General features: G+C 39.2%; 1 protein-coding gene across 2 annotated transcripts in view; it reads right to left on the bottom strand.

The window, feature by feature from the left end:
* Positions 1 to 25,826, bottom strand: part of LOC134630749 (protein unc-13 homolog C) — a 110,439-nt gene that overhangs the window by 68,939 nt on the left and 15,674 nt on the right. Inside the window, exons 3-13 of one of the 2 annotated variants that reach the window (XM_063478368.1) lie at positions 21,029 to 21,051; positions 20,433 to 20,479; positions 18,952 to 19,030; positions 16,527 to 16,532; positions 16,199 to 16,270; positions 12,009 to 12,228; positions 10,240 to 10,467; positions 6,617 to 6,758; positions 3,995 to 4,164; positions 746 to 861; positions 376 to 539 (exon numbers count right to left, since the gene is read on the bottom strand). In XM_063478368.1, the coding sequence (XP_063334438.1) occupies positions 376 to 539; positions 746 to 861; positions 3,995 to 4,164; positions 6,617 to 6,758; positions 10,240 to 10,467; positions 12,009 to 12,228; positions 16,199 to 16,270; positions 16,527 to 16,532; positions 18,952 to 19,030; positions 20,433 to 20,479; positions 21,029 to 21,051 (1,267 nt within the window). The remainder of the gene's footprint in view (positions 1 to 375; positions 540 to 745; positions 862 to 3,994; positions 4,165 to 6,616; positions 6,759 to 10,239; positions 10,468 to 12,008; positions 12,229 to 16,198; positions 16,271 to 16,526; positions 16,533 to 18,951; positions 19,031 to 20,432; positions 20,480 to 21,028; positions 21,052 to 25,826) is intronic. The other variant, XM_063478360.1, reaches the window with a different exon arrangement.

The raw sequence follows: 25,826 nt of genomic DNA, 5'->3' as shown, positions 1-25,826 counted from the left end.
TTTAATGTTTCCACTGGTGTCACTGCAGGGGAATGTGTTTGGGGGTCACGATGGAGACAAAGAGATAAACATTTATAGACAGAAAGGGTCACAGAGGATCACCAACACAAGCAAGGAGGATAACAACACTGTTTGTGTGCCCATGATCAATGTGACAAAGGCAGGTTAGGAGGTTTTTCCATGAGACCAACAATTAATCAATCAAACTTGGGAGCTCGATAGTTCTCCAAGCTCTGATTCTGCTGAGGAGACATCTTTACTACTCCAGTTCTCCTTCGCTCGTCCTTCTCACATCTCCTTTTCTCCTTCCACTCTGGTAAATGAGACACTGACAGATTGGTGAGGTAAAAGGCCATAGATCAGGGTGGTACTAACGTCATAGCCTGATAGATGGATTCCACTCCGTATCTCATGGCAAACTCATCCACTATCTCCTGCGACACATCGTCAAAGTAGACCTTCCACGCCTCTTCCCCTTTCACCTGCGGGATCTTCACTACCCCGCTGTTCTTCACCTCGGTCAGATAGTGGAAAAGGTTCTGTGAGTGGCACGAGAGATAAGAGAGGAACAGGTTAGGGTGATGGAGCACGGTGTCATGACAGTTTTTTTGGGTGGTGCATGCCAGCTGATGAAAAACCTTATCATAGCTGTAACTGTCTTTATAAACATGATGCTTAGAACTGTGGCAATGATTAGTGGATTAGAGCAGAAACCTTTCCTAGCACCAAATCAAATGCTGATTACCTCGTGTAAACAGGTGTACTGGCCATGAGGCGGAACCACGTTCTCCTCCCCTTTCATTTCCACGCTGATCTTGAGTCTGATGGCACCAGATACTGCAGATTTATCAGTTCTTTTATCTGTAAAACATTACCGAGCTGGGTTAGACATTTAGAATAACTTAAAATTATTAGGAGAGTAAATGGCAATATTTGTTCAATTTTAATTCTATCCAAAACACAGGGTGCAATTTTCATTTTCTATATTATAGAGCTATGCTGTGTGGTTATCCTGCCCCAGATTGACTAGTGTGGACTGGTAATTTGTTCTTTTTACTCTGCACAGCTTTCTAAATTGCGGGCCATTGATTTTGACAATTTTTTTCTTCACAATAGCAGATGGTGAAACAAGTTAAAGACCTAAAGCACATTAATCTCTACAAGTTTTGTTGCACATAGTAAAAAAACGGATGAGAGAGACTGAAAGGAGAGAAAAAGAGTGAGAGCATGAGATACAAGCTCAAGCCTGTAAGAAGTGACCTCACTCTGAAAAAGAACATCAAATTTAATAATGTCCATCACTTATAAATCTGTCCTTGACCACACTACAAGGAAGAGACATACAGTTCTGTGAAAAAGTGCTTCCTCCCTTTGGAATTCCTTAATTTTTTTTTTTTTTTTTTTTTTGCATATTAGTCACACTTAAATTGTTCAGATCATCAAACAAGTTGTACTATTAGGGAAAGATAACCCAAGTAAATACAAAATTGAGTTTTTAAATGATTATTTCATTTATCAGGGAAAAAAGTTGTTCAAACCTAGCTGGTCTTATGTGAAAAAGTAATTGCCCCCTAAACCTCATAACTGGTTGTGCCACCTTTGGTAGCAAGAACTGCATTTAAGCATTTGTGATAACTGACAATGAGTCTTTCACATCACTGGATGTGTTGCTTTTTTAGATCTTTTAGTCTACTTCACTTTGTCAGACAGGTTCTATTTGAATCATTTCTTGATTCAACAGGTCTAGCAATATTAACCAACAATTAAACCTAAGCGTGGCTAGTGAAACTGAATTGAACTCTTGTCAAAAAATGTGGTTAATCACAGTTAATTCATGGTTTAACAATTACTTTTTCACGCAGGGTCAGGTAGTTTTGGATAGCTTTTTCCCTTAATTAATAAATAATATATATATTTTAAAATTCCAGTTGTGTTTACTTGGATTATCATTTTGGAATATTAAAATTTCATTGACAATGTGAAACATGAAAGTGTGACAAATGTTAAAAAAATCAGGAACACTGTGTAAAACATTCAAAGACTAACATTAAAATACATCTATGACATAATCTGACACAGAAATTTGGCGAGAGGCATTAATAACACTTATATTGACATACAATAACCATTTGGGTTTAATTCTCCACTAGCAAATATCAACACTCAAAGACCACATGTGACAAATAAAAAAACAACCTGTACAGTAAGGAGATTGGGTAACTCTGTGGAGAGTAATTTGCTGGTACGGGTTGGGTTTATTTTTCACCTTAGAAAGAAGGGTCAGCGCAAATCAATACAAAGTTGTTTTCAGGTGATCTTTTTTATCCCAAGATGAAATATTTCTTTCCTCATGGGAGTGGTCTCTTCCAGAGAGACACTGGTCCCATCTGTAGGGCATGAAGGGTCACTCAGTGGTTTGATGAGCATGAAAATAATGAATGACGCTATGGCCTTTGACAGATATCGAAACAGTTAAACATGAATGGAAGGATTTATTGGACATCACTCTCTTCCACCATCATCACCTCAGCACATGAGGGAAGCATGCATCATTCCCGCAAAGTTAAAGAATTTACTTGGCACTTCGAGTCTCACTGCATAATGGGATAGTTCATGTTGGGGGATCCACCTGATTCAACACATCCACATTCAGTGAAACACAGAACCAGAAGAATGATGGATTAGACACTGACAGGTCTGGTAGCTAATGACGCTGTGGGGGTTCTTTACAGACATTTAACTGGTGCCCCTCTGTGCTCTCATATACAGTTCAACTGTTCTGTATCAAAGCAGTGAAATTTTCCTCTGCAGTCAGTTGCTCAAGAGACAGACAAGTAAAAAATAATAACATCACAAAGGGACAGACACAAACGCAAAGGACCAGATTGAAGAGGATCTGAAGAGGCTTAGAGAGGAGAGCAGCTGGAGGGGTGGACACCCACTCCAGCAAAGGCCTGTTTAAACATTCATTGTGGACATTTAAAAAGGCATAGAGCAGCAGCAGTGGGAAGGGGTCACTATTACCACAAATTGCTTCCGTTTAGCTCGAGAGGCAAACAAAGACAACACCCGCCAGTCGTAATACCTCAGCAAAAGTGCGATCTTCCATTATGCCGCCATTCAACCTCATGCAACATTGTGAAACCAGTGATATATGAGAGCAGATAGAGTGAAAGATAGCGCATGGACAGTAATGGTGGCCACAGCTAAACCACATTATATCTCACAAGCAGTTATCAGCATCAGCTCCTAAAGCAGCTGCAATGTAACAGGAAAGCGAAGGGGGAAGACATCAAGCGGTTAAATGAGGCTGCATTGCTGTCATACTGTGTGAACTTTGCAAAATGTGCAATAATCATAATAATGATTGCCTGGGAAGCAATATATATATATATATTTATATATATATTGGTAACGACTCTACATCCATACCCCTCAAACCTACCCCGCCACCCATCTTAATCCAAAACCCAATTTCAGTCAGGATCACATTAGTCAAAGAAAATTATTATTCCATCTGTAGTAGTTTATATTCTGCACATGGCTCTGTTCTGAGACCTCGCTGCCCTTCAACATGCACACATCGAAAGCCTGAGGCAGAAAGGGCATACCTCCTTGCTCGTCTACGTGTATACAAAAAAGCCCTAGGCTGGGACAGCAGCAAGAAACCGCTTTCCCTACTAACATACAGAACGGAGCAAGCGTCAAACAAACAAGCCCAACACTGCATTATAAGGAGAAGCCGGGCCAGAGGTTGCAAAGTGACTTGGAAGCAGCAAGGGTATGTATGTGCATCCTTTATTTAAATTTTTTAGTTATTTAGTTGGGGTTTTTTTTGGTATGGGCTATTGTGTTGGGGCAATATTACCATTTGAAAATCTAACACTTTGATAAATGAATAAAAGTCAAAACCTGGGCACTGTATTCATGTTGTACGTCACAAAAAGTAATTGAAGTTAAGATGTCATCACATTTTCACACAATGGTAACGTACCTAGATTGTACCATACATCCATCTCCCCACTGAGAGTGCGAACCTCGATGATGGTCTGGCCCAGGAAGTCATCTGACTCGCGCTTGAAATGTTGCTTCACCCGTGATTTGATGTCATCGTCCTCATCCCACACACGCACCTTGATGCGGTCGGTAGCGTTATGACATTCACTGGAAGTTAGAGGTTGATTACGTCAAGTCAAGCAAAAAAAAAAAAATCACAGTAACATAAACACCAATAGTAGCAAAGGCATATTCAGTGACAGCTCATCAGGTTGGGGTATTCAGCAGAGCGGAATGGCAGTCAAATGTACAATTGAAGCATAAATATAAGCTCAAATACACACATACTTGCAAGCCTTCTCTACATGGCATATGGAAAACAATTCTTGCCTAAGAATATTAGGGTTTTTTTTTTAATTAAATAATTTTTTTGCTATGTTTCAATGAGTGTAAATGCCCATGTCCATACTTTTGGAGAACGTCTCTCTGCCAGGCAGGAAGATTTACCTCAAGACACTGCATGACCTTTATTCTGTATCTCTAGTTTTACTTTTTCCCTACTACCTACTAAATTTATCAGAATAAAGCTGAACATTTCACCAGGATCACTGTTAAGCATCATAGCACTGATTATTTATTTGTGAGTTATAAGTTCCACTGTAAAATATCCATTGCATCCTTGCATATGTGCAGCTGACAGATGCTTCACAATAATGACGCTGCTAAACAGAACATCGTTGACCAAAGCACTTCAGGGGTCAAACTGTTCTCTGGAATTAAAACTGAGAGATTACATTTTGTTCTAATGACATCTTGGATGTGACGGCCAGAGAGAAAACAGTTCTGCAGTTTTTGGGGATTTTTTTTTAGCTAATCCCTTTCTGGGGAAAGCACTGGCTGCTGCTGCCGCACTAGTCTCGGACTTTGCTCTCTGCCAAGTACACAGTAATGTATCGCTCTATTAATCTACATCCCTGTAGTAATGGGAAAGAGCTTTATTGCAGCCACAACTGGAGTCTCATTACAGGTGTGGAATTTTGTTTGTGACTAGCTTAAAACACACAAACATTCAGAAAATCTCCAAAGGACACAAGTACAACCATATCTTAAGAAGTTATTATGATTATTATAAGTATATTTAATATCATGACCACTAAGCAGTCCAAAACAGAATCATTAAAAAAACCACTTTAATTTTACATGAAAAGAGGAACACATGAGTATTACAGGCAAAGACTGCAAAAAAAAAAAAAAAAAAAACCACCAGAAAATTTAGTGTTAGTAGAAATGAAAAATGCCATTCGCTGCTCTAAGTCAACATGAAAAACCCTCTGTGATCCTTTAACAGTACCCTATCTACAAACAGAGGATTATTAAAGCTAAACTGAAAAGAAAAAAGGAAAAGAAATAAATATGCACTGCTTTGCTGAAGCTTTGTGGACTGGGGCCAAACTTGGGTCAAATTATATGTGCATGTAGTTTTTCTATTAGTTTTAACAGAGACATCTAGAAAGGCTAAATATCTAAATATCTGATTATTAACTGCATAATGAGTATTTACAAATCAGTTTGGGGTGCACTTACTATTATTACTTTTCACTGCAATAATCGTGGGAAGCCATGTATCTGGTGTGCGAGGGATTACACAGCACTAGTGAAAAACTAATGTCATATCCTATGTTTAAGCTTTGCAGCTACTAAGTGGAAGAAATCCACTTTCCTTTTTATACTTTAGTTTTTTTCAATTCTGGTACTCATCTAAATGAAAGATAGTTAATTAAGGTAAAGACGGCAAGCATCCCACAGGGTTTATAAAAGAGCCAGGTGTTTGTATTTTCTAAACTATCGATTTGGGAATAAAGTTTAGGTTCAAAATAGTTTCCTGAAAGCTGGTTTAACTTTTCATTACAATTTACTTGGTTTTAGATTAGTGATATATTTTAACAGCTATATTTTTTTTGTGTGGACATAATTCGGAATATAAAGTATATTAACTGAAAGGAAGAGAGGTGACCAAAGCGATGCAATAAGACTACACTTATAACAACAAAATGCATTTTACTTTGACATCCACATCCTCCATCTATCATTATGGAATAATGTCAGACCTACTGGGAAAGCACTTCTTGATTATTGTATTTAAATGATTCAAGTTTAAAGGTTAAAGATCTAATGTCCATCAATTTTCTTAACTTCTTATCCATTTCAGGATCTAATGGACATGATATGCTATCAGTTGATTTTGGACAGAATAAGAGTTCACTTCAAGTGGTGGTTCTAATGCCATCTTTCATGGGCTATGATGGGAACCTGCCTTAACAAAAAGGTTGAACCACCACTCATTTTTTCTGCTTGGGGCTTTGTATTTTGTCAAGCCAGCTAGCTAGCGGACCTAAGAGAATAGACTATATTAATAATAATAAGCGAAATGGAGAAAAATGATAACCGCATGCAACTAAAGCAGTAAAGCTTTAATTCATTTCATTGTTGAATCAGCAGGGTTATGACCTGTGTTATTTGCCTTGTTAAGATGTCTTAAGACTTCCCTTGAACAGATCATTCTTAATCTCACTGAGGATTATCTGGTCAGGCAGAGGTCAAATTTATCGAGAGAACTCACAAGTTAAACTTCTCATCCCAGACTGGATTGAGGTTTCCAAAGATGGTCTTCGTCCTGCGTTTGGTCTTGCCCACCTGGACGGTTACATAAGGGTCGCTGGAGCCCGTTTTATCCTTGGCCTGTAAACCCTGCGCACTCATAACTGGAGACAGGAGATAACTGGAAATCAGTGGTGGGTCATTTAAGTACTACAAGCTGTAAATATGACATAGTTTTGAATGTTTGACTTCTCTGGCATAAATAGCACTGCTTCAATATGCCCTCTAAAGCAGCATTGTATTTAGCATGGTGTGTTTCTAAAACAGTTTTTTAAATTATCACTCAAATTAAGCATATTTAATATGTCATTCTTTTAGGCACTGAGAACCTGCTTCAGAGTGTGCCCGAGAAGCTGCACGTTTCTCACATCCCAACTAAAGAAACTGCTTGTTTTGCCACACTCAGTCTGCAATAGCCAATGCAACAAAGCAGCTCTCTGGCTCCTTGACAACAGCCATTATTCATTGTTTTTTGTATGTGTTGTCTATGGATTATCCCTTCCTACATCTAGGCTATATGAGGTTTCCACCTCTGTGTTTATGCCCACTGCTGGGTTTCAGAGAAAACTCATTGATTCTGAATCTTACTTCCACACACAGAGGAAGGTGCAGAGGAGAGACAGTAGTATTTCACCGTGCCATAAAAGGGAAAAAGGACACTGCAGCATTAAATATGCATAAGTGACAGTCTAAATAATTCAGGGTACATATATATCCTTCAGCTCAATGCTGACATGAGCTGGTAGGCAGGATAGAGAGGTTTGGGGAGTCACGGCCTGCATGCTTGCTTTGGGGGTACTCAGAATTCAGGGCATCCTGTAGTAAAGGAGAGGTCTGAGAAACTGACATATGCTTAAAAGGGTCACATGTATGCTTAAGATAAAGCACTTGTTAAAATTACCCAATGGCAAGTAAACCCGCTGCCCTCACAACTTTTTATATAAGAATTCAATCCCAGACATGACATGTTGCTGTTATAAAACATTTTTTTACATCATAAGCAGCGTTTTAAATTCGCCACTCGACGTGTTACTTCTGTATATTTCCCAAACAATAACAAATGGACCGCAAATCCCTCTGATGAAAGATTGCCATAAAAGAGAGTGTCACTACCCTCATCTGAACACTTCTAATATCTTAGCTCTGTCTGTGAAAGCCAGCTTTTTATTTCTTGCTACTTCCCTCTGTTAAACAGAATAAACCAGAGGCAAATTAGGTGTTTCACAGCATTTTAACCCACAACAAAATCTGTTTATAAAACTTAAATTCTATTGAATCCTGTCTGTGAATCCCATGTGGCTGTCTGGGTTTAAATTTTCTCAAGTATACACAAAAACTAATTTAAAGCTAGTCTGCATTTCTGTTTTTTATGCACACTCCTGTTTAACAGTAAACATGAGAAATTACTCTGAGAATTGTTACATTTCATGAGAATTTAATCATCTCAGAAACCAATTAATTGTTGTGAAGCTCTTCAACAGAGAAATAAGATTCCCATGCTGCATGCTTGACTAACACTGTAGCATAAAATGCTGTGTTTTTAGTATGAGGAACTGATACTGAACAGAGGAGCCTGGTTGCATATCTGCTTCATGAGAAACATCATCTCAAAACAACATTGCTATGAAATAATATAAAAAATATAGATAAAGAAGGATAACTTGTTTGAAAGAGGGTGCTTCAGACTTTCAAATGTAAAATTAGTTTATGGGTGGCAAAGGTTCAAATTTACTGTGCACATTCAACAAACACAGAACACCCCATGCTCACTGTCTGTGCTGCACAGTTAATCCCAGTCTGTTTTTATCTAATGACTGATAGAGTAAATAAATAAAAACGTATTGCCTACATTCTAAAATGGAGTATTCAATAATTCCCCCGGAAAATCAACTGAGGTAACCATGGGTCTTTGTCACGTCTCTTTCACTCTTATTTTTTCTCCTTTTCTGCTCTCCCAGTCCTCTGCCTGTTTTTCCCTACAGCTCCATTTGTCGCCTCACCTTCTCTGTTGCTATTTCTCTCTGCTGTATTGACACTGTGAGAAATGCAAGATGGGCAATAAATGAGCTGGACCTGGCACAGTTGCCTCAGAGATGGATCGCTGTCCGCGGCCACATTACAAATATAACTTTCTGACCTTCTTTCAGAAGCCAGTTAACATACATGGGAGAAATGTTTAATCCCAGAAATTAGATGCATGTCCCAGATTCACTCTGCAGAACGATATAAACCATAACATGGTCATCTAGAACTATCTTCAGAGAAGAATAGGAAGTCCTATACTGAAAATATTTTAACAGCAGATCTTTATATTTCATGCCTATGGCTTTATTGATTTTATTTTTTTATGTGTGTGCGTGTTGCAGGACAGACCATATAAACAACAAAACACAGCTGAGGTTTTACAATCAAAGAGGCAAAGACACCCATAATTAAATGTGAACAAAACAAAATGTTTAGTTCAGCTGGTTAGTTTTGTTTAACAAAAGAAACAAAAAAAACAGGAAGTTAGGTAAGAAAAAACATAACTAGATCATATTACGTTTGCATTTAGGACACCAAAAGGGAGAACCTGTTCAGTCTGACACACCTAACTACTATGTAACCTGTGGAACTGATAATCCACCCCCGAGCCCAGATCCTCCATCCCCTACACCTTACCCCACCACCTCAGCAGAATAAATGTTTTCCATCTGAATATGTAGTAAAATGCTGTCAAATGGCACTCCGAGGCAAGGCATTTTTGACTGGCATATCTGAGAAAGCTTGAGGTGCTGCTTTTGGGGGTCTCATTTTCAAAGTATATTCTGCAAAGTTGTGTCAGTATAGCTGTAAAAGCGATTACCATGGTCGTGAAAAAGACATAAAGCTCTCTTTCAGTTGCAGAAATTACTGTTCAACTGTAATAATAAGTCATTATAGCCTTTTTATTACAATATGTCTGATGCTTTGTACTTAATGTGCCATCATTTAACATTTGGGAAGCATCATGGCAAACCTGATAACTTTTTCTTGTTTTTATTAGCACTAGATACAAAAATCAAGCATTATCAAAAATACATATCTTCCTTCCGTGCTACACAAATCAATTAGACAGTGGATGATTGCAAGAATTCTTTCGCAGTCATCTACAAGATGACTGGAAAAAGAATTTATTATATTATCTCCAGTAATAACCCTCATGGTATTAAAGCAAATTATCGCTCCTCAAACTACCAGATCAATTTCTCTTTCTCTTTCTCACATATTTATTTATCTGCAATTTCTCTGCAGATGAATAAATATGTGTTTCTGCTTGTGGTCTGGTGTCAGAGAGATTATTAATGAGATGAAACTTGTTAAAATAACATTGCTTGTCATTTGAGAAGGCCTCTGACAGTTTTGTTGAATTGCTTTTTGAGTCAAGGGTCACTCATAGCAGACATTACTGACTGAGAAGCAATTATCAGTCATCTGCTAACTGATGACTAATGTGCAAATGAGAGGTAAATAAAAAAAATCCATATCATTGCTGGTATGCTATGACCCATTTTTGACATTTTCGTGGACGATGAACTTTCTGGTATAATGAGAAATTGGGCTAACCTGTTATGCTGATTTTGGCTGACCACTTAGAGGTCCCTTCCAACACAGCCTGCTTGGCTGTTTTCAGATGGCTGTTGAAGTCCTCTTTGGAGATGTGGAACATCTCCTGGATCACTTCAAATACTTCAGGGCGGTTCTTCTCCCTTATCTTCATCCGTTCCTTCATAGCCATGATGATATTCTGGGTTTTATCTTCTGCCCCATGCTTGGAGCTCTTCTCCACTGCCCCTAAAAGAAAAAAAAAAACTAAGTAGTTTGCATACTCTATGTATAAATATTGAGCACTAGGCTTGCTACAGTCACACTATGGAAAACAATGGTTTAAGTCTGTGGCATGAGCAGTTGGTCGCCATCTGCAAAGCAGTTTTGGTACGTCAAGATGTTAGAATGGTAATACGATACAGTCGGTCTGCCCTCAGTTTGCAATTGAATGGGGTCAAGTTAGCAATTATATGCTATCCGCTTATGATAAGATGCCAATCAACCGCAGTAAATGAGCAAAAATTGCAATTTTTTGCCATCTACATCCACAAAGTTGAGCCAAATCCCTTACTGCAAAGACACATGTCACAGACGAGTTTTATTCATTGGCTCAGATTGATTGCAATGTGTTGGCAATATATCAGTGTTTAGAAATTAGACTGCAGTTATTTATATTCAGTCTGAGCCCATTTGTTGGGAGACAGGCTGCCTCCCACAAGACAACTTGCACAGTCACACTGCAAAAGTGGTTGATAGCTGGTCGCACAGCAACTTGCAATCATTTGCTGAATATGAAAAAACTCAATGCAATTGCTGGGCAACCATCAGTTTCTCTCTAGTTGCAAAGACGCTGCTACCCTATTTTTACTCTAGTGTGACTGAGCCATTAGCATCTTCTCTAAAATCAGCATCTCTAAGCGTGCATGAAGAATAAAGTTTGCACGTTTGATTCTGAGCATTTATGGCAAAGCCAGATCAGTAATTTATGTAATAATGATGGAGTGTGTGTGTGCGCGCGCGCGTGCACGCGTGTGTGCATGATTTTTATGTGTCTGCAGGACAAAAGAGGAAGTTGTACCGGTTAATTTTCTTTATCTGATCCCAGTATCACACTGCATATCAGCAGCGCATTCATGTGCAGATGAATGTGATAAAGATGAATCACGGTTTGAACTATAAAACACTGTTATGCTAGTATGAACGTGTTATAAAACATTGAGTTTTGTAACAGGCGGGGTGTAGCTAATCCACTTAGAGTGAGTGAGGATTGCCGTGCGGATCATCCTGGTGCTTCCATGTCGCATTGTTCAAATTAGTCTACACGGTCACAACAGGGCTGTTACTGATTGAAAAACCTGACTGGAGATTGTAATGAGTGCCAGTGACTGACAGAGCACTGTAAATGTGCCATGTAGCTATGAGTACAAGGACATATGTAACATGCATTTAACAAACCCTTCTAGCACCATTCACTAATACTGTAGGCTTTCAGCTTACTGGCGATATTTAGAAAACTGGGGAGAGAAAATAATTACACCAAAAATAATGTGTGCACTGACCAGATTTTCAGAAGAAATATGTTTTCGGCTGCTGCACACTGTAGTAATTAATCTACTCCTTGTTTATTAGCCAAAAAACATTTGAATCATGTTAATTATGAATGATAAATCAACAAACACCCATGAGCAAGCATACTAAAAACGCCAAGATATGTTGCATTAATGAATTATTGAATGTAAAATACAAAGCAGCTTAGTGTCAGTATATAAATGAATGTACTTCCTTACTTTGTAAACAATCTGCATTGAGCAGGTCCTGGCACTTCTCATGGCATTTAACCCCACACTCAGAGCAGCGCATCCCCTGCCGGGCTATGCCCCACAGCAGACCCTCACACTCATGGCAGTAGGTGGGTGCAGTTGCTGTCCACACCTCGAAATTATGGGGTGTTGTGGATGAAATTGGGTAGATCAGTGCCTGCAGAGTTTTCTTGAAGACATGTAGTTTCTGAAAGAAAGAACAAAAGAAAGAAAGAAGTGGAATTTTTAAAAATCTGAGAAATAATAATAAGGTATAAAGACAATGATGGAAAAGATGTGGGGCTGAGCGGAACGAAAGAGATGCTGCTGCTGTTGTTAAACTCTCGTGGCACTATAGGCCTGAGAAAATGAGATTTCATAACAACTTCAAAAGTTAATAAAAACAAGTTTGTACTCAAATTGCTTTTCAGGTGTTCCCTACAACTTTAGATCAGTACTAAAGGAAGAGTAATACTTTTGCAACTGCTGTGGGAACGCAACTGTCTGAAATTATAAAAACGTATGAGTAAAAATTTTGAAGTTTAACTGAAGCACAGCCTCAGTCGATTTGATTCAAACTAAGGTGCATTCAAGGCTGGGTGAAATTTACAACACGTGTCTGCATTAATCTTGGCAATTACATAACTTGACTAAAAAGCACTCTCATTTGGTACTGCAGCAATTTTTTAGTTTCTTTTTTCTTGGACAAAGTTCCTTCCCTTGTTACCTGATTATCAATGGAAAAGTCAGCTATAATAAATCAGCCTTAGATCTCATTAAGCTTAGATTAACAGCATCCTTAGCCCACAGGCCTTGTTTCCATTGAGTTTTTTCCTGGCTAAAGTGTTTCTAAACCAAATACTAAATTCTACAAGACACCTGCCTGGACTGATTGGTGTGTAACAGAAGCCTCTTCAAATTGAATGCTTTACTGCAGCAGCCTTGCTATGCACAAGGACTAGAAAACTGGGAAAGCCTTGCCAATTTTTGAAGGCAGAATCAATGAACGCTGTAAATAAGGTTCTTAAAAGTGAGCATTATCCAGATTGAGAGGGAGAGAGAGAGCGAGACAGAGAAAGAGAGGGAACGAGAGAGAGAGAGAAAGAGTATGAGATGTATTGCAGTTAAATAAATCTTCAAGAGGTACTTGTTCACCACCTCTACTGAGCTCCACTCCTCACCCCTTCTTCTCCACCCCTCCCTCTGCTGTCAGCCTCCAGTGTGTTGACAATGTGCTTTAACACCTGAATGGTAGCTCTGCACTTTACCGAGACTGCTGCACTGCCTGCTGACACACATCCAGCCGGAAACACACACACACACACTTGCTGAGATGATTAAATGACACCAGATGACAGGACAACACGGCTATCTAACATTGTGAAACTTTGCTGATACAACACAGAGGCTGCTGAACCCTGGAGGACCTCTAATGAAACATAGTTGGAGACAGAGAGATTTCCCTTTTAATCTGAGGATGATGAGATGAAGCAGATGTCTGAGATTTATCCACGACCTACGCACAGCCTCCACTATGGCCACACCCAGAAGGCTGCTCTTCGCTAAATTTAATACTGAACTGCCTAATACTGACAGAGCCCGCAGGATATGAGTGAATCAAAATTTCTTTCAGAGACATCTCACTAACGGTTTTTCTTAGTGAACCCACTTAGCTGGTAAATAATTGATTTATTTTTCTAATTTAACCACAGAGCAAATGCTTTGAGTCGCAGTGAAAATGTGCAAAACTCAGTTTGTCTGTTTCTTTGGCCGTTACACAAGTAATATTTTATTACTGGTTCCACTATCACTCTCTGTTCCTTCCTCTGCCATCGCCTCACTCATTTCTGACACCACACATCACACAGTGCAGCAGATGTGAGCAGAGTGTTGCATGTGGGAGTCCCAAGTGTTAAACTGTGAGGTAACCCTGGTGATTTTGTGCAAGACACTACTAGGATTGATTGGCAGCCTGTGCCTGTGCCTGAGAGCAACATGACAGAGAGGAATCTAATCTCAGCTCCTCCTTTCACCCCTCCTTTTCAATTTCACCACCTATTGTCCTTGTCAACCACTTCATTGACACAGCCATCCTGCTCATGCTGTTACAGCCTTCTACATCGCTAATCTCTTGCACTAACCAGTCTACTGTCTCCCCTCTAACAAGGCTTTTTATTTTTTTAAGCACAAATACATTCTAGACAATTGCAAGCATTTTAAAGTTTATGTCAGGCTAGATTTGAAAAACTGCATAAAATCATTTGGATCAAAATCACAAGCAAGCATTTTAAAATCAATAGAGCATATTTTGCCGCTAACGACCTCCCTGATTATATCTGAACTGACTTAAAGCAACACATCACATCTCATTTCCAAGTACTCTTTGAAACGTGTCAGATCGTAGCTTCCTTCCTCCTTTGTAAAAGTCCCTGCCTTGTCTCAGCAGGTAAGCATGGCCTCACTTTATGTTGACAGTCACCGTTAAAAGGCTTGAGTGCTGCGATCACATGCAGCTCAGAACATTGAGCGGACACACAGGCAGTTAGCCGGCCCACACATAATGTTTCTTTCTGCTCTAAAAAGCAGATGCATGGGAAACACGACACAGAAAGAAACAGCATAGGGAGATAGGGAAGTCTATATGTTCTTAAAATAAAATGAGTCACAATAAATTGCATTGAATTAAAAAAGAACAACTGGAAGGCGTAGTCCGGAGAAACAATGAGAGGATGGAAGAAGTAAGCACTATAAGTAGACTGAAACATTTCTCCAGGGAAGGCAGTTTGTTCACCACGGCTGCCTGCGCAGTGACATCACAGCCACAGGGTCAAAATGACAAATCCTTTTTTGCCCTGATCTTCTCTCATTCTCTCCTAATTCCTGTCAATTTCTCACCCTTCCTTTACTAGTCCATTCTCCTCACTTAAATAGCATATGGTTGTTTACTGAGTGCTCTCAGAGTTCTCACAGGGAAGCACTCTCCTGGACTTAATGCAGCAGATAAAACTCTGACATCTGCTCGTCCTACTTACTAAGACCACACAATCTACAGCTCTGCTCAGAAGTCAGCTCCCCCTGACCAATATTAAGACCAGTTTGCTCCTAATCAGCATACAGCTCTTCGAACCCCTAAAGTCTTCACACCACAGCACAAAGTTATTCAAGAATCAGCTCTCTGTACACCAATTAGGATGCTGCATCATTCACATCATTTCTCCTTCATCTAGGTCATGAGTTGTTCATCCCTAAAGCTCCTTTAAAACGATCCATGGTTATTAGTAAGCAATCAAGACCCCTGTCACCATAGGGAAACTGGCCATGTGGACCAAGAGGAACAAGTCAAGTGTGTGAAACTTATGAGCGACACAAGCATGTGCACAATCAGTGTGCATGAACTGAGAGCTGCATTTAGGACCTTTTGAAAAGATGAAATCTTTGAGCAATATGTATACAGAGCGCATTTGAATCCAGTAATCTTGTAGGCTTAGGCATCCCCTTGTTGCACATCAACGGATGTGAAATTGTCTGCTTGTTTGTCTCGCTGAGAAGCTGCTTTCTCCTGCTGTTTGCCTCCTGTTACGCCGTCTTCCCTCTGGGAGGGAAGAATTGCAATCCATTAATGCAGAGAGAGCTTTAGAGGTCACAAAAGTGTCTCACACCATCAACTGAGACATTTTGCCCTTTCTTTAGATCTCAGTCATCCTCAGTATGCAGTGCTCATTATTAATAGTCAAAATAAAATAGTAGGACCACTGCTTAATTTCTGAACTGGGCCACATTAACTAATGTATGGCGTGTATCAGAATAAAGAGTAGCTGGTCACAAAGACCAATTCTTTAAACTGAAGCTGTCTATTTGTAGACAGACAGACCAGCATGCAGACAGATCACAGTATGCTATATGTACATGTAAGAAGTAAAGTGGCCTAGTAATGGAATCCTCACATTTTGGAACTCCGTGTTCCTGCCGACATGACCTGAAGTACAATGGCTGCAGCACACAGCACAGCTCTAAAAGTTTATAAGCATTTCAGTACCAGACTTTCCAAATACAGCCCCCCCAAAATAATCATAAGGTGGATCCAGCACCCTTTGTCCCTGTAAAGCCTTCTATGTTCCATTAATAGTACATAATAGCCACACACCGCAATAACCACATAATGACTTCCATGTACTCACCAGTTCCTCGTTATTCAGGGTGGACCTGTTCACCAGAGCGAACGAGATGCCTGCCTTTCGAGCAGTTAGGGTCTGATGGAAGAAGAGGAGGATAAAAAAGAGATGAATTCACCAACCCATTTTACCTATCCGGACTTTTATGCAGTATTTTGGGGGGATTTAGACACAGCTTTAAACTATGTGTTAAGGAGTAGAAATATTTAATTAAATGTAGAACAGATTGACTACCACACGCAGATTTACTTTAGTAGTTTAATTGAACATTTGAAAACATTTTTTTAAACAGAGAATATTACTTTAGCACAGGGGGAAAAGAAAGCAAGCTTACCAAAGCCTGTAATATCCAAGAGATCATGAATAAAGAATGAAAGAAAAAACGAGAGAAACTGAATTAGACAAAGAGTAGGAGGGGAACACTGAAAGCACAAACAGCAGAGGAATTGAATTTCTAATCCATAGTGAGAGCATAGGTGCTTCAACTGCCATGCAGGACTGCTGCTTAGGGCACAGAGCTCTAGAAAGATTCAACTATTTATCAAGAGAGATTAAACAGCGGTTGCATGATTCTTTATCCATTCATGCACTAGAAGTAACTAAACTGCAGTCATGCTTGACATTTATATTCAGTTTTCTGTTGGATGAAGCTTTGATCATATTTTCTGCTGTCTGCTCTGCACATTAGTTTGACACAAACAGAGAAACACATCACACACACACACATACACACACTCACGTATGAGTGAAGCCAGCTGTACTGCACAACACCGACTCACACTCAGGCACACGCACGCACACATCTGCCCAGACAGTCACAAACTTATGTGAACAAAAACCAATAGACACCCACACAAGGCACTCTCACAAACACTGACAAGTAACACACATACATTCACACTAATACACACATTTACTTAAATTAGCTGTCATAGTAATATCCACTGAGTTTGGGTGAGCAGAGACTGATAAACATTTATCCCATACTGAGGAAAATTACATAACAGAGGAATGCAGACATCGACAGCTGACAATATTGGATCAGTCTTTACCACGACCCTCTTGTCTGTACAGCCCAGCTATGGTAAAGATCCATGGAAGCCATGGAGAATGTAGGAAGGAACGTGACCTCTACATGAACCGTGAGTGTTGATGTAAGTTTATCAACATGCACCAGCACTGGTGAGGTTGCTGCGGGCAATACAAGAGGACCCTGTGACCAGATGATGTCTATTCAGCTACAATATAGCATTCAGTGCTTTGTGAATCAATCTTCAACTTTTGATGTTGTTGTTTTTTGTTTTTTTTTTGCATCCCGCCATAATGTGGGGGAACTTTGCTGTCCGTTCCAATCAAACGCTGTTGCTGCCCTGAAGCAATCGCACAGCAAATGGGGGACATCGACAAAGGAGAGGCAATGAAAGGGGACCAATTAGTTTGCTGACTACTGACTTCATCCCATGTGTAAAAGGCTTGCTCAGTGTCACTTTTACATGATTTAAAAGCCTCACACAGTTAAATCAGAAGTCAATGAAGTCTCTCGGATATATTTTTGGGCTGAGTTGTCAACATTTCAAGTTAAATACAATTTTTCAACACCTGCCGAGCAACAGAAAAAGCAAGAAAAATGGCGAACATCGGCGAGGCTGAAATCTGACAACTCACTGAAAAATATTACCCATAGCTGTTATGGGTCTTTGTAGGAATGGCAAATATACACCAAAATCCAGAAGAAAATTTAAAAAACGACAACCCATACTTACCAAGACATTGTTGGTTATTAATTTCATGAGAGATATGGACAAATACAGCATCAACTCATGTTGTTCACCGTGATATAAACATTCATCAGCATCTATGTGCATGACATCAAATTGCATTATCATTTACACAAAACTCATTTTGTAATATTTCAAAATAAAACCAATCAGCGAAGGGCATTCGACTTAACGAGTATACCAAGCAGTTTGCTTAAAGATCTGATTTGTGTTAATATTTGTTTGGCTTTGGCTAAAAAACATGAAGAGGACACAAAAACACATACAAGACAGACATAGTGTGCAGTACATAGTGGACAAACAATTATAAACACACATGAATACTACTGGCATCACAACAGACTGTTGTCTTTCAGACAGACTAACCATGTGGCACAGTGCTAAAGTGGACTTGTTTGCAACATGCCTCTCTGCGGGATATCTTATGACACATTATGTTGCAATAAAAGCAAATGGCGGAGCATCATAGTAATGCAATGTCTTAAACACTCTCTCCAGGCTAAATAATTAAGCGACAGAGTTATGGCTAAGGTTAGATTTTAAATACCCACAAGGCACTGCTCTAACAGAATAGCCAGAGATTTAGGTGTTTGCTTTTATTACCCATCACCTTTTTATTGGCTTAATTTTGCCACAGTGAATGTCTAAGTGACACCTAAATTTATTTTGAATAAAATGTCTGTATAGTCGGCTCATTTTTAATTACAACAATCATAAGCTATAAGAACTTAAAATGCAAACCTGACACAGTCAGATTTTAATGACAAATTCTTGGAGGTTGTTATATACAGGATAGTACAGGACAATGATGAGAAACAAACAGTGCCACTTTGAAACACTGTAACAGTATTTTTGTCTACTACAGGGGACCCCCTGCTCATACTTACACAGAGAATGATTCCACTACTGTGTTAAAACATGGGGTCACTTAGATAGATTTGACATAAATCACACATAACCTTGTTGAGGCAGATGACTCACCAGGTCTCGGACAAGAGGCACTGTCCTCTTGCGACGTAAATCTGGCATGCTGTCAATACCATAAAGAATACTGCCAGCCCTGGAGAAGCAGACAGATTTAAGGTGTATTAATATCATAATAATGCCATGCTGTGGGAGACATTACTACAGTGAAAGGGGGGCCTTGATTTACACAACTGTCAAACCCCATGGATCATGCCTCCTTCTGAACCTGTCTTACCCCCTTCCACTTTGCTTGTTGTGAACAAACACTAGTAATAGAAATAATCCCTCTAACCCCCTGCTGTACCCATAACCTCCCCTTCTTCCATGTTATCTATTTTTTTCTAAGACATACCAGGGGTGATGGCTATTACTGACACATATTATACTTGTTATTATTTATATTATATACAATTAATACATGTTGAGTCTGAAACTCAACTTGTACTCAATAAAACTCAATAAAACTCAAATATTGAGGGCCCAGTGCAGAAAAAAAATTATGCAAATTTTCTCTGCACCTCAAAAAACATGAACTTTAATATTAATTTGTGTCATGTTTAAACACTTCAGCTCCAGTCATCTGGCTCTCTCTATTTTTCAATTCCCTTGTGCTCACTACTTCCCCACATGTCTTACTCCAATCCCACGAGGCTCTCAGTGGCATCACCTCAACTGTCACTCAAAGACTCTACAATGACCTCAACCTAACATCGAGGCCCCAATGCCTCCATACAGATAAAGCTCCTCAAGCTTTTCTGTCAGCCCTCTCGACGACATCAGTGATTTGACCCTAAAGATACACAGCATGACAAACTGCAAAGTCCTTTGTCTCATCCAGGAGACCTGAGCTTTCCCTCTCTTAATGCTTGGTGTATCCTGCTGTTACACTGCATTGTCTACACTGTCATGATATGCAATGGGGTAAACTGAGGCTACATTTGACAGTTTATCACATATATCTAAGCAGTTGGGTTCATACGCTTGCATGGACACTCGCATTTCTTAACAGGAAGTTAATCAAATACGTGACATATATAAATAGTGTGAAGTCATCCTCCTTCTAGCAATCTTGACAGGCCTGTAGGTTTATCTAAATGAAAATTCATTTTCATGGTCACAATGAAAAAAAATTGCATGTATGGACTGAGGAGTCAAATCTAATTTAAAAAACATGTTTAAAAAGGCTTTGATACTACATAATGTTGTTTCCACTGGAAGTTGTGCTTGTATCACCATCTTTGGTGTTGTTGAATATTCCTATAGATTTCATTCAGGATTCCTTGAGTGGCATGTTTGCCTTTTAATGGCTGCATTATCCCCCTATGGTATTTGACCAAATAGCAAGCGTGGTAGTTTAACTGGGGCTGTATGCCAGCGAAGCAGCATGCCTGTAGCCTTTCAGCTACAGGTGAGTGAGCATGAGGGTACAAACAGCACAGCAGCTCCAATTTGAGTAATTGTGAACCAATCAGATCAGTACGTGAGCTACCACTCACCCCCCGGTCTGCAAGCCGAGCACTTTGGGATCCAAAAGACTGCGAGGCTTCAGAGAGAAGAAACACATAGTGTAAAACAAGAACTACAAAGAAGAAAGCACTCAAACACGCACAAGGAAAATGGGAGACAATTTAGATAGAACAAATAAACACTATAATAACAAGAACCTGGGAAAATAGGTACAATAGGAGGGCAATTCAGGACAAGATAAATGATAGGAACAAAATAATACCGCACAGGGAGAAGAGAGGAAAGCACCACAGGCAAAAGACAAAATTATTCCACATCAGTGTAGTTTGTGGGCTCGAGACTCAGAGTTTTGCCGCTCTCTGCGCTTTAGGCCACATTTGCCTATTGTGTAATGCTCCCTTCTCACTGACCAAATGTGAAATTTAAAACATGTATAATTTTCTAAAAAAAAAAAACGGAATAATGGGATAACCAACAGAAGGGCACATGCTGCATTATCTATCACACCTACAAATATCACTTTGATCACACACACATTATAAACTCCACATTCACAAAAACACACATGCACATGCACAGTAATCACAAGTGTCCAATTATCTGATGATAAACAGTGGCTTAAAACCTGAGTATCCAAAGCACTGGTGTCTGAAAGAAGAAAATGACAAGAACATGAAGTTTTAGAAAGGATCAACTCACTAGAATAGTAAACACTTATTTAGGACATGGATCTATTATTACTGCCAGATTACACAATTCTGTTTTGCCAAACAATTTATGTCGAAATGAAGAGAGAGTCAACACTTTAGAGGGAATTGCTAAGAACAGAAAAAGACAGTAGAACCAGCATAAAAAAGAGGGTTCCCAGCTAAGGGCTAATAGATGAAGATTATTTCTTGGACACAGAATAAATAAATGCAGTTTGAAAGAAAGATGGCTGTGATCGATAACATTACCTGAGTTAGGAAGACATGGGACATTATGTAAGCAGTTGGTATCGTGTTGTTATTTTAGAGACAAACTGCAAGAGGGCAAGCCCTTTAAATAAGTAAGACTGGAGAGGTGTAATTACTGTGCTATTGATCCATAGGTGATAAATGGCAGCATAAACATGATCTTTGTGAACAAATAGAAAGCAGCTGTTCACAAGAGAAAGATCAAATTGCCAGCCTGATTAAAACAATAAACCTACTGTTGGTTTTCTTGTTACTGCCTCACTAATAGAGAGTGAATTAAAGGTAGAAAATAAGATAATGACTTGATTTTGTTTCTATGATTTTGATTTTGATTATGATTTTAATCCTACACATTTATTGAAAATGAAGTGGTTGACTTCATCATAACTATTTTATAGTTATAGTTAATGTTTTATGATAAGTGATTGCCATGGAAGCGTTTCAAAGCGTTAAAAATGTTACGCAACATTGTATAAATTCTTGAAAAGGTTGATTTTGTACAGGAACATTTTTGGTAGAGCTATGAAAATATATTGTTACTCTACACACAAAGAGGAGCTCAGCAGTCAGTGGGTACCATGGACAGCGACCAACTAAACTACTTTGTGCACAGCTATACAAGATAGAGCCATCTCCTCCACCTTCAAGTCTGTAGCTGCTCTAGATAAAGCCACAGCACAAAGATAGGCTATAGGCTGCAGATATAAACCTCAATTCACAGGTGCCTTAAATCTGTGGAACAAAAATGTAACTGATTGGTAGGAAAGCTCAGTGCATGTGTGTATGTGTGTGTGCGTGTGCATGTGCGTGTGTGTGTACATGCCTATCTGTGTGTGTGGTGTGGGCAAACAGCAGCAATAAATCCAGCATTATGGTCCTGACACACATGGTCACACCGTACATAGATCAGGGTTCTGAAGCAGAAAAGCTTCACATAGCTTTCAGTATTACCAGGACTGATCAAAGCCCCTACACACCCAAGAACGTTTGTTCTACTGTGGACACCAAGTATAGGTTTAAACAGAAAGAAACTAGCGTGTTTGCGCATTTTTACTGATTTTTTTTCACCTTACATTACAATGAGTTTACCATCATCTGAGTGTATGAGAGCAAAAGGACATTTTCAAGCAGCTCATGACAGATACAGGAAATTAAACTAGGAATGTAGAGCTGATCCTGTCTCATAACCCTTCTCCTTACACTGAAGATTCACATATGAGTGTTAGGAAGACTGAAAAAATTGGAAATGAACAAATCCCCAATGTATATGGTTGTTTAATGTGTTCCGAAAAGCTGAAGTCTGAAAGCTTTAACTAGTTTTGCAGCAAGGTATATTGAATAAGTCTGACATTAACATTACTTAGATAACATCTGTGGCTATATCATATTGCATTTCCAATATACAGTACCATGCTTTACTCCCAGAGTATGTATGTTTGGCTATATTTCCTTCATCAACAGCTTATCAGTGTTCTTAAATGGTTGTATATTGATGTCAGGGAACATTTTTGGTTTCAATAGATCCACATAGCCTATATCATTTACAATCATCTTTCTGCTGACTTCAACCCTGATTTTGGGTTCAATAATAACATCTAATGCTTTAGAGATTCACATTTTACTTGTGTACGAACTGAGGTTTTGTTTCTAATAGCCTGCAATAGACCAGAACACAATTTACTGCAAGTTTGAATTATGCACACGCTTTCTTCAACTGAGTGCAGAAGTGACTTGTAAAAGGGTAAATATGATCACAAGGTTCATGTATGAGAACACCTCTCAACTCTTGAACCAAATTTAAATTCTAACTTTAAAGCTAGGACCTCTAACTATTCATCAATGAGAGAAGAAAACAAGAATAACCCCAGGTTTCTTTTCAGCACTCAAGGGAGGCTAAAGCCAGGCTGACAAAGAGACAGAGCTCTGTTGAGCCGAGTATATGTCCACTTTGAGCGACCATCTTTGAACAGAGGCGGTGGCTTACGACACCAACTGTCTGCCACCTATAATCCAGTTTTGAGATATTTTCCCAGACGCCTTAATGCCCACTCACACCCTGGGCCATCTGACCTCAGGAAATCACATGATAGGGTGGGGCCAGGTTTCACAATGAGCTCACCCGAAACCCTGGCTGATTGTGAGCTACACCCGTTTTCACACCTTGGCTCATGTGATTAGGTAGAGGATCATCAGGGGGTCCTTTTGTCCCTCGTTGGGGGGATACCCCCACAGGGTTTAAATCTGGGACTCTCCACCATTTGACCCTTAGAACTGAAGAAGCTTCTCGGATGAGAGGTGAAACATCTTCAAGCGACTTAAAGAAGTCCAGACACTTTTCTTTCCAAGCTCCTTAGACTACGATGACCTGGATGACTGAGAACCTTCACAGACAACTTTCAATACTATTGATCTTCCTCAGTTACCTTCAGTAATCATGTCCTCCAAATAATTGATGTGTCTCCTAGGTCTCATTTTTACTAGACTAGGGATTCAATATTAAATGTTAAATATTATCAGGCTATGTACCACAGGCTTTTAAGATGGTTGTAATTAATACATTTCTTTAAAAGCCTTTACTTCACCCAGCTGTCTTAGCTAATTACAGACCAATCACCAACTTTCTTTTTATTTAAAAATAATTTGAAAGAGTAGCTGTGAAACAACTAACTCATCATATGCAAAGGAAGGGTTTGTTTAAAGAAATTTAGTCAGGATTCAGAATTAATCACAGTATAGAAACAGGACTCATTACTAATGACCTTCCTATGGGCTCTGACAGTGGACTCATCCCTGCACTATTCCTGTTAGACCTCAGTGCAGCATTCAATACTGCTGACCACAATATCTTACTATATTTTACTCCTCCCTTCACTGCCAACCAGTTGTAGCAGTTCTACGTATTTATATAAACAAGCCTACCAATCCTATGTTCCTACTTTTCTCAATTTCATATAACTATGAACTATAAACATTTAAATAAAAATCATTTATGTACGCTAAAGAACTCCTAATTTATTATGACTATGACAAGTCTTAATGCTCTACTGCAGTACAAACTTTTATAGTGACAAATGCATGTTTGCACTGGCTAGACTGAATTGCTCAGATTGCTTAAAATTGCCCATATTTCCATTTGGTGGCAAAACAAGACAAACAGTCCAGCTCCTCCAGTTCCAGTAAGTCATCCCTAAACTGTGGGCCTGTTGTAGCTGCAGTCCAGGCTCCAGAGTAGTACTTGCAGTGTGCACAGGTTATTGTAGGATTTGATTACATCTTTCACTGTGTATATATTATTATCAGCCTCAGATACCCGAGGTTAGCAATAAGCACTGAAAAATAAATAATGACTTCCAGCAACTTGCCTTAAATGTATATTAACAGACGTTTCTTTCCAATAGTTAGAAGTGCAACTCTACTTATACTTGAACTAACCCCCTACCGTTTAGTGTACGGTGCCAAAACTGAAAGGTTTACACACTAAAGAGAATGGGGCCATAATTAATTTTAAATATCATCCCCGTGTTTTCCTTTTTACACAATAGCTGCTGTGACAAGGACCTACTTACTGAGTGGATTCACTGAAGCTTGTGAAGACGTGACAGACTAAATTTAACATACGCTAGACAAAATTATCAAAGGGGGCTTGTTGTAATTGAACTACAGTGTTGAAGAAAAAACAAATATAGTTAGAGTTAAAATAAAGTTAGATGGAAAACTAAGGCTATGTCCACACAGATTTGAAAACGGCGTTTTTGTCTAAAAACGGCGTTTTCGTCTGAAAACGCTCCACATCCACACTAGCATTTTCAGTCGTTTTCAAAGAGTTGTGCGTCCACATTGAAACGGCGAGAAACACTTACGTTCCAGTACTGCGCATGCGTGAAATGCAAGAAGATTCGACCTGCCTCATTTAGTCTGCCGTTTATTTACTTTCCGGCTCTTTGAAACGTCGTGGCACAATGTTGAGGAAAAACACTGAGTTTTTTAAATGAACTAACAATGAGGTGGAGTTGTTGCTGCGAGCAACACAAAAGTACAAAGTTGCAAAAGTAAGTGAGAGGTAAAGAATTTGAAGAAAAACTATCTGGAGCATGTACAGACTGATATTAATCTTTAATAGGGCTGTCAAAATTCAGAGCAAACAAAACAACTGCTGTATAATGCCCTCCACTATCTTAGTTTAATTGGTCACATGACTGCATCACATGACTAAAATGCGTCATCGTTTTAGAAAGTCTGCGTTTTTGCTGTCCACACTGCGACGCGAAAGCACAGTTTCCAAATGTATGCATTTTCGAGGGCGTTTTCAAAACGCTGTGTTTTCCATCAGCGAAAACGCCGTCTCAGTGTGGACGGGAGGCCAAAACGGAGAGAAAACGATGCGTTTTCAAACGAAAATGCATTAGTGTGGACGTAGCCTAAAACAAGCTAGATGGCAGCAAAACTCTGGTTGTATTTGGCAATCCA

The sequence above is a fragment of the Pelmatolapia mariae genome, linkage group LG1, assembly GCF_036321145.2.
Source record: "Pelmatolapia mariae isolate MD_Pm_ZW linkage group LG1, Pm_UMD_F_2, whole genome shotgun sequence".
Lineage (NCBI taxonomy): Eukaryota > Metazoa > Chordata > Actinopteri > Cichliformes > Cichlidae > Pelmatolapia > Pelmatolapia mariae.
This window is presented reverse-complemented; position numbering and strand designations above follow the sequence as displayed.